General features: G+C 35.6%; 1 protein-coding gene across 13 annotated transcripts in view; it reads right to left on the minus strand.

The window, feature by feature from the left end:
- Nrxn1 (neurexin 1) overlaps nt 1-10,359 on the minus strand; it is a 986,324-nt gene that overhangs the window by 603,814 nt on the left and 372,151 nt on the right. For all 13 annotated transcript variants that reach the window (XM_019206287.2, XM_019206286.2, XM_019206285.2 and 10 more), the window contains one exon: nt 1,179-1,617. In XM_019206287.2, coding sequence (XP_019061832.1) covers nt 1,179-1,617 — 439 coding nt within the window. The remainder of the gene's footprint in view (nt 1-1,178; nt 1,618-10,359) is intronic.

Consider the following 10,359-nt stretch of genomic DNA (forward strand, 5'->3'; position numbering starts at 1 on the left):
AAAAAAAAAAAAAAAAAGTTATGGAATTCAGGAACTAGGTGTCCCAAATTGAGACTAGGTAGTCCCAAGTGGGATGAATCCTCAGAGTCATCTGGACAGGTTACTAAGAATCTTCAGTCCCATCCATGTTGATCCTCCTTCACTCGGTTAGAGATGGGACTTTCCTAATTATTGTTTTATACATGAAGAAAAACAAACTCATAACATTGTCTCAGCCAATCTTACAATGTTTTTAATAGAAAAACTAGTGTGGGGTATAGTATTTAAGCAAATGAGAAGCGGGGAAAAAGAAAGGTAGGGTGTGGATAAACAGAGACTGAAATCCAAGCGTCTTGTATTACAAGAAGATAATCTGGTGCATGAATGAGATGGACAGAGAATTGAGTAAAGGGACTAAGTATTATGTATAGCTGTGTATTTTAAGATTTTTCCTGTTGTCTTTTTACTTCTCCTCTTCTTTTTTTCCTTCACCTTTCACTTCCTTTCTCTTTTCTCTCAGGATCCCCACAAATGTCATTTCCTCTGTCTGTATGATTCTTTTCCTTTGAAGCTCCTGCTCTATTCCCCTTAGCAAGATTTCAGTGTAAATGTTGTTTCTTCAGGGAAACTTTCCCTGCCACCATCCTCATCTTCCCCTCTGAGAGGAATAAGCTCCTGCTGTTAGAATGCCAAATACCTTTCCTTTAGGAACATCATTTGGAAGACAGAAGAGCTTTGAACATTACTTGATTGATTAAAGTGGTTTCAATACCACAGATCCCCCCTGGGAAAAAGTACGCCACTTCAACTGAGGATTGCATGTGCGGATCATTCTAGTAGTTTTCATATTTTATGTTTGCCAGTTGAAGTACTTCCAAACATCCAAAGACATAAGAGAGAGTTGAGATACAAGTGCCATGTAGTTTCTCATTTTCAAATTCAAGATCAAATCTCTTGCAAGATTTGGCAGTTGATTACCCAGTGAATGTTTGCTTAAGAAGCTATCCGAGAATCCATTTGAGCTTTTTGGTTTTGATGCTCACTTATGATGATTAATTAGCTCTTTCAGATTTTTTATAGGATGTTAAACAGAAACAATAACAATTTTCTTTACTCTAAAATGAAACGCAGAAACTCTTTAATTTGTAGGAAAGCAAGATGGTCAGGCAGATAAATAGCACAGAAAAATAATATATTACCTGACCGTCCGTCTCTCTGGAAGTCCACATGATACCATTCTCCATCATTGACTTTCTTCTGCAGGGCTTTTATTTTTATGGTACCTGACCCCATGTCCAGGAGGAGGTAGAGGTGACCATCCAGCATCTCAATAGCAAAGAAGTCCACCTTTATCATCTGTGGATGTTTGGCATCTTTCTGATGTCTTGGCTTGCCATGGCTAAATAGGATCAGGCCATTTGGCTCCGTGGTACGGAAGTCGAATGATATGGAGCCTGTCTTCTTTGCATTCCATTTAGGCAAAGAGATGAAAGACTCTGGTGTTTCAAAGGTGATTGGGTCTAAAGTGGCAACATTTTCACACTTAAATGCCACCACTCCATGGATCTTCATCTTAGGATCACCTTGTTTGGCAAGTCGTGATAATTCCAGCCTTACATCATTATTTTTATATACCACCTGAGGACAGAGAATATAAGTAAGAAAAGAGACTCTATATTTTAATACATGGAACTTATCAGTTGTGTAACTTTCAAGCAGATGACACAAAGCATAAATATTTAATTTTGTTGCATAAAGAAGCTTTTATAAACAAAATTCAAGTAGCAATTCATTGAACACTAACCACACCGATTCAATGTGATTCAAATAATGCTTGTTTAGTTATATATACACACACAGCCTGTTTTACATTCAAGCATTTAAATAAATCTATATAGATACTTCCTTCTCATGTCTAAATTAGTATATGAAACCTAGAATTCATAGAAGCTGTTTGTTTCATTAGTTGGCTATTCTATTTTTAAAATTAAATATAAGCACTGAGGTCATTCAGTTTTACCATCATTGGAGAAGTTGAAACTGGAGTTTCTGTATGCCTTCCCCCTAACATGTAAGCTCTCTATAGTTCATGTACTCACTGCGCATATTTCCTTTGGAAAATGCATGCCAAGGTGATGTGGAAAGCAGCCTGCAATTTCTCAGTAATCCTATAAAATATAACTCATATGCAGCAGCTCCCTTTTGCCCTGCCCCACATTAATAACTAATTGAAGCTTGTTGTAATGTGGAATCACCACATGAGGGACATTGTGTTTACTCTAAATCCGTTCTGTGTCCCTGGTGTTTCATTTTACTGTTAATTTATGCAAATGTGCAGGTTGACCTGTGCTCTCATTTTCCAAGGTGCTTCACCTCGCAGGGCTGGGCAGTGCTGACTACGGTTGCTCATCCTAGACTCCAAACAACATGCTGCATGAATTCATTGGCAGGCCTCTCAAACTCATGCATCGCTATCACATAACATTTAAAAAATTCATAAGCGTTTGACATATGCATAAAGAGAAAGTCGTATCTTTTCTCTACACTATGCATACAGTAGATAGTCACATTTTTACAACACATAACCCATATTGACCTAAGGGTGAATTAATTACCTCCACCCAGATATACATGCCTTTAAGAAGGAACCAAATATTTCACAGGAGTCATTATTTGCAGATTCTAAATTTATTTATAAAATATTAAAATATATATGCATAAAAGGAAAAATAAGACAGTCTGTATCTGATTGATTTGTGGTATGATGTCAACCCAGTAGCTATTTCCTTTGAACCTGTGGACAAATGAATCAAGTGATATGATTGGTTAGCTCAACCCGATGAGCTCCTGGCTATAATTTGTTAATATATGTTTAATTTTCAGTGATTAAGGATGCAAGCTTTGGTATTAGACTCTTTGAGTTTAAATTCTAGCTTTAACATTGAGATCATAAAAAATGATCTCCTAAAGCTTGTTTGTTTTCTTTAAAAGTAAATAATACTTCACATGATGATTGTAATGATTAAGTAAGCAAATGGATGTACGTGAGAAAATCTCCATGATGGCAATAAATCCATGGCCAAGGGCATTTTGAGATTTGGGTAAGTGTCGAGTATACAAAAATACATGATAATATATAACATTAACTCTTTGTCATAATCCAACAGAGATTTAAGTTCTAAAGTTATCCATTACAGGAAAATGTTTAGAAATTCAGCCTCCACATACAATGGACTTTATATTTGATTCTCAGAAAATAAGGAAGTCACATCTTTCCAGTGCTGAGCCTGCGGTTTCAGATTTCCTTTATCTTAAAGCAGGATTATTATACAGAGTGGGTTATCCCTTATTTTTTGAGCAAATATGACAATGACTTAACATACATCTATTAACAACAAAAGAAGAGAAAATGAACTTAAGCTGTAACAACAAAGGAATTAGATTAATTCTTAAGAATACTTTCTTGAAAACAGAAAGAGCTGTTAAGCCTTACAAAAGTTGATTTTGGATTGTCTATCTTTGGAGATTTTTAGAAGTAGAGAAAATGCTTTCCAAGGATGATTTTCTAAATTTTAGAACCTTTCACTATGGCTTTCATGCTAACCAGTCCTCAGTTTTTCTTAAAAAAATATTTTTCTGGCAGCTTACATTTTAACATTTGGAGACCCTTTGGACATATTTATGGTGCAGGAGTTAATATTTTCTCACTAAAAAGGTGATACTGGTCTATGCTAATATATCCCCAGGCAACCGAATTGTCGTAATAATTGGGTTTTTTCTTACATGATAAAGCGGATGTGTGGTTAGATACATTGTCTCTTGAATAATCTGATGTAAGCAACTACAAAGTGGAAGGGTGTGCCGTTAGTGTAAATGTGAGCAAGGACATCAGTGAGAGATTTAAAATCCTATGAGTGAATTGAGGTTCTTGATGATGTGGAGATTCAGGATGATGTACAGGAAAGTTGGTATAATTCCAATCTTCGTATTATTTTGGGTTAGCCCTGTAACCCCCTCCCTCTCAAAGACACAAGAAAAGAATCTCTGCCAGAATGTGTCATTTATGGAGGCAGGAAACTTGATCACTATAGCCCTGCGCCAAGATCAGCGCAGTATACACTCCATAGGCATTTACTAAGAATTGAATAAAATTCTTCATTCACTCTTTCAAACTTAGGTCTCTGATTCAGGCATTTGTTTTTAAAAATAATAATTTAGGCATACAGTGGAAATAAAGCATAATGTCATATTGTGGGCCAATCTCACAACCTAACTACTATTTCTGCTCTGTTTCTCTAGGAAAATGTGTAAATGTCTGTTCACATCCAGTTCATAAGTGACAAGCTGACCTACACACGGAAACTTTACGTTCCAATTCATCTTGGGTGTACATTACTTCCAGAGTGAATAATGCCTGAGTAAAAACTCTCTAGAGGTGGAAGCATTTTCCAAGAACTATCTTGAGGAGAACAATGTTGTATTCCTCACTGTTTTGTATTCCTTGATAGGCTACTCTAGATAATAGAAACCAATTTTGGATACTTAGGTTTACAGCTCTCTAATTTAAACTACTACTTCATTTGACCCAGATTTCATAATTACTCTGCTTTTCTAAAGTTAGACTTATTACTGAAATGACCTGAATCTAATTCGATTAGAACAATGAGTAGCTATAAGCATTCTTAGTCTTCCTAGAATCTAAGTGTAAGCTATTTTTGCCTTATTCTGAAATATCATGGCACTCAATCACATGATTCTTTGCAATTATTCATGTATTATCAGAGCACAAAATTTTAAGTTTCATTTTTGAACAAATCTATATTTATTTATTCTATCAATATGTATAATTGAAACAAGGTTTCTTTTGGGATATGGATTTTTTATTTTTGAAAAGCAACCCAAAATGTTGAATTTCACCTCCTTGCTTCATGGATTTCTATCATAAGTATCAAAGGGATAGAAGCATAAAACATGCTTCAATTTTTTTTGTTGTTTTGGCTTTACTGTATTTATTTTTTAACTGCCCAGTAATTTCAATAAGTTGTTGTAATGCCCTTGTCTTTTTCTTTCAACATTTAGACCCAAAGAGTGTTCCCCCAACTTTAATATGTAAGAATCAAGAGTAACTTATAGATAACATGAAGTAGGGAGATGATTATCAAATGAGAACGGGATCAAGAGAAAGAGGGAAGGTGAAGGGAGAGACTCAAAGGCGACCAAAAATAACTGATTAAAAAGGAGATCTATCTTCTGCAAGTGAGGAGGAAACCAAGAGATGGAAGGAGCAGGGTAGGGAGTGGGAGACGGAAACAGAATAAAGATGTGTTATGAACATGTACCAATTCCACACAATAATGTGATCATTATGTGCTGCAAACATGTAGTAATAAAAATTAAAATTTAACACAAAACAAAATAAAAAAGAGGAATTTGTTTGAATTTCTGTATTCATAGACTTTACACCTGAAGTAGATACTGGAATACAATACTTGATCTTAATAATAATCCTGAACAATAATAATCCTGGGACAAAACAGGGGATTATTATTTATTATTTAATTATGATTTATTATTTGACAGTATAAGTTTGACAGTGTGTATATAAACTTGGTTTAATCTGAGTGCTGTTGACTAAACCAAATTATCTAAATTACATGGCAGTTCCCTAATTTCTAAAGGGAACATCTAAAAAGGAAAGTCATTCCCATTCTATGAATTTTTCAACTTTTTAATTCTCTCTCAGACAAGGTAATTTGGGGGAAAAGGTACAAGACACACTATTATTATTTCTCTTTTTACGACTTCCTCTAGTTGTGGTTTTTGATACCAGGATATTCTTTTCTATTTTGAAATATACTGAAACACTAATCCAGCAGAGAAGAGAATGTTCTCTGCATCTAAAGGTTTCGGGCCAAGCCTAAGGCTATGTCTCTAAGGTTTGTGCAGATGGCATAGAAGCACTGGCGGCTGGAAGATAAGGCTTTTCCTACAGGGAGTGGAAGTATGGGAAGTAAATGTCCCAGTGGGAAAACATTTGCCACTCAGAGAAGGACTCTTTAAAATAAAGATATACGGCAGTGTAGCCATTTTAATGAGACTGTTGAAGCAACATGCACTGATCAAGAGTTTTCATACTTTCGTGATGATGGTCTATGAAATGATGAGATGAACCCTGAATGGAGAGTAAAACAGCAGTGCTCTCTTTGTTATGACCATTTTGGTGTGAACGGCTCATTTCAACATGTCTTGGTTTCCTGTTTCACACTTCGGAATGGCCACAAGTTTAAGCCTAAGGGTTTGTTTCTCAAATCAGATTGCAGAGATAGGTCCATGTCATTCACTTGTAAACCCATGACCTTGTGCAAGCTCCTAACCTTTGCTGAAGCTCATGGGATTTTTCTGTAAAATGGGATAATAATACCTACCATATTAAGGATATTGAAAAGAATAAATTATATTTCAATTAAATGGTTAAGGATGGGGGGACTTTTACAGAGTAAATACTCAAGTAAATATCGGCAATTGATACTAATATAATTATTATGAAAAATAATGCTATTATCCATACATTGGATTAATGCGATTGTACAGTGTTATTCTTTTAAGGATAAGAACTAACAAGGCACACAGCTGAGAACAGCAGGATCAAAGGGACTTAGAAGACTGGGCTTCCTTTCTCATCCTTACACTGACACTGCAGCTCAAGAGACACTACAGACTGTCCCTATAAAAAGTCCCTAAGCCTGAAAATATAGTGCATAATGCACTACTTATCCTTGGAGTATTATTTTTACTCCTTTGACAACAAAAATAGTCACCAACACCACAACAACCACCCAATTAAAATTACTGGTGTTAACAATCAGTTATTTTCTATTGACCCTGTTACAGGAGGTTTTTTTGTGTTTTTTTTTGTTTGTTTTTTTGGTACCGGATAGAACTTGGGCCCTTCTGCTTGTGAGGCGGGTGGCGGAACCACTGAGCTGAATCCCCAGCCCAAGAGTTTTTATATATTGATGTATATACTTTTCATATGCATCCTTGGAAATAGGTAACATTATTCCACTTTATCAACAAATATGCAAAGCATGGTTCTTAAACGACTTTCATCATGACTGTGTTTAGTAAAGTTTGAATATTGAATGAAGTTAACTTCATTAGAAACTTCTCTTAATTTTTGGTGCAGCTGCAAAGTAGATTTACAAACTATTTGCCACCAAATAAAAGGAGGATCTTCAAGGAAATATATGCATTATTAAATAAAGAGTATTGTTCTTTTTGTCGTTATTAAAGTCCCTATAAGTGAATCAAATATTACAACTGAACAGAGAAAGTTATCACACACCTATCAATTAAAATATTTCCTCAAATCCAATTTGAGAGGCTACTTCTCTGATTCTAGTATGATAATATGTAGTCCTTCAACAAATATGTCATCTAGGATATAACAGATATCCTAAAAATAAGTTTTCGGTTGAAGAATTATTAAGGAAATGTTGTTATACTTTTCATTTTTGTTTGCTTATGTTAAATACACTTGATATTAAGATCAAGTGAAAATATTCCTATATTTGGTTAAATTTAATTTTTCTTTTATTTATGATCTCTCCATGTATCATTTCCTCGTAGCAGTACATTTGTGTCAAAATACAACCAAAAGATGGCCTATGTGTAAAAACCACAGGGCCTCACAAAGCAGTGAATAAATTAAATTTGTTTTACATGACCTCAGGAACAGCTCAACAAGAAATAAAAGATATTACAAATTTCAATTATCAAATTATTAATGTACTTATTATTTTGAAATTATTATTTAATGCTGATATGCTCTATTAAGTCAGATAAGGCTTTGTTCAGCATATACTAAGGTAAAGAATCTAAGAAAGCCCAAGATTAGTCATTCCTTGTACACATGTCCAGTCCAGGAGAACATGGCCCCTATGAACAGGACAGTTTGTTTTTTCCTAAGTATTTCCTATCAGTATATATGGACAATATGCAAACTATATGTGGTCACAAACACATAAAGCACTTACATATTACTAGATATAAAATGATTATAGTACATCAAATCCAACGTCATTGAGATCTATAAAATATACACATATATTACTACATTGGTAGATTTCTCCATTGATAATATAGTAGTATAGGAAATAGTATATACATACAAATATATATATGTGGCAAAATATGAATACAAATATAATATTTGGTATTTTCCCAAATGAGAATTATTGGCTCAAATATTCAGGTAGTCCTACTTATTTGGTAATGTCTTAGATTAAAAGCACAATTTACCACTTACAAGGTATGCACATTCCAAACGAAGGACTTTTGCTAAAGAAAAGACTCTTTTTTAATTAAATGGAAGTATAAAAGTGTACACTTTTCTTGCCCCATGAAGACATGATTGTAAAATCAAAGTAGAGCCAGGGTGATCATTCTTTTTAATTTTTTTTTAAATCTTCATACTCCTTATTGTTTTATTCTTTACCCAAAGTTTCTTGTGAAGTTCACTTTCTTATAACAAGGGCCTGATGCAGAATATGCTTCTAAGAAAAACATAAAACTAAATATTGCTTGTTGGACTTAACTGACCAAGGCAATGAGGGTGTTTTAGCTTTTCTGAGAACATGGCACCACAGAGGTCCACATTTGTAATTTGATTGTCCCTACCTGAGGCAGGTAAGCATCCAGGATTGCACATAAGTCTGAGCAGTGTAGAGGGAAGAGGGAGTGACAGGAAGGAACTGTAGAAAATGAACAAGCCCTGTGCAAAGGATCCTAGTATATTTTGTGTTTTGTTTTGTTGAGACAGTGTCTCACTGTGTACTTCAGGCTGGCCTTGAACTCACTATGTATCACAGGCTGGCCTCGAACTCACAAAAATGCTGCCTCAGCCTTCTGAGTATTGGGATTATAGACATGCCAACATGCCTAGCTCTAATACACTTTGAAAAACAATACTTAGGATTGAGGCAATTTAACTTTAAGGTATGGCACATTGAAAAACTTTGAAAAATAATTGCTTTTTTTTTGAGAAAAGGAAGTGTGTGCTTTTTCCTTTAAGCTAACCCTGTTCAGAGATCATGTGTAGATATGATCTTCAACTAAATATGTCACATTCTCCAATCCAAAATAAAACTGGTCAAGAAATATAATGTTGATGGACATGGTGGTGCATACCTATAATCCCAGCACTCAGGAGGCTGAGGCAGGAGGATCCCTGTGAGTTCAAAACCAGCCTGGGCTACATCGTGAGTTCCAGGTCAGTCTCAACTACATAGTGAGACCCTGTCTCAAAAAACCAAAAGAAAAATATAATAATAGATAATAATAAATATAATAATAGATATAAATATACATAGTAGATAATATGAAATAGTAAGAAAGTAGAGGGGTAGGGGAAAGAAGGGAAAGGAATTAATATGAGAAAATGAAAAAAAATGGAAACAAAGTCTTTGTAAATAGGGAGCAGTGGAGGGGTTGAAGGAAGGGCAGAGGAATGAGAAAAAAATAAGAACCAAGTTACATCGTGTAAAGGTACAAATCCCAATGATGAATGTCAGCATATTGTATATCTAAGCTGTACCAGTAAATTTAATGAATTTTAAAAAAAGCTCATGATGAAAGCATAATTCTCAATAAAGGCACATGAGATTTAAGATGAAAACAAAAATCACTTAAAATTTTCAGAGGATAAAACAAGTTTTTGTACAATGTTAAGAAAAAAAAATTGTAGACCCAATTAAGCCCTACCAAATATATCTTATTTAAAAAATCAGGAAATAAATACTCCTCTCGTTTACCTTTTCATTCCATTAAGAGGCATTTAGATAAGAATTGGTGACACCGGGAGGGGGTCTCTTCAGCTGCCTGCCTGTCTGAGATCACCCGGCGGGTGCGCGACCTCCTGGACTGCGTGACTACAGACCCAGCAAGGACCCAAAGACCCCGGAGAGGGTCTCTTCAGCTGCCTGCCTGTCTGAGATCACCCGGCGGGTGCGCGACCTCCTGGACTGCGTGACTACAGACCCAGTAAGGAAGGTAGCCGTGCGGGTGCCCTTGAAACACCCCCACGACCTTCCTCACCCCCCCATTCTCAAACGTCCTGATTGGGCCAGTCCTTAGACCAACTCTGCAGAGGCATAGGTTCTCATGAAGGGTAGTTTTCTGAGCTCCCAACTTTGAACATCTTTAAAGAAAGGGCAGGGGAAACTTGTAATAGAACTGAGTGGAGTTCAACCCTAAGGGTAGGGAAACTCAAGTTAGGCCTTGTAGACTGTGTTCAGTCTCAGTCGTGGGGAACTGCCATTGGCTAGCTGAGACCAGGGGATTCGGTTCTGCATATGGCTGTACATGTGGTATAATATGAGA

This window comes from Fukomys damarensis, unplaced genomic scaffold (genome assembly GCF_012274545.1).
Source record: "Fukomys damarensis isolate Sample0158 unplaced genomic scaffold, DMR_v1.0_HiC HiC_scaffold_2, whole genome shotgun sequence".
Lineage (NCBI taxonomy): Eukaryota > Metazoa > Chordata > Mammalia > Rodentia > Bathyergidae > Fukomys > Fukomys damarensis.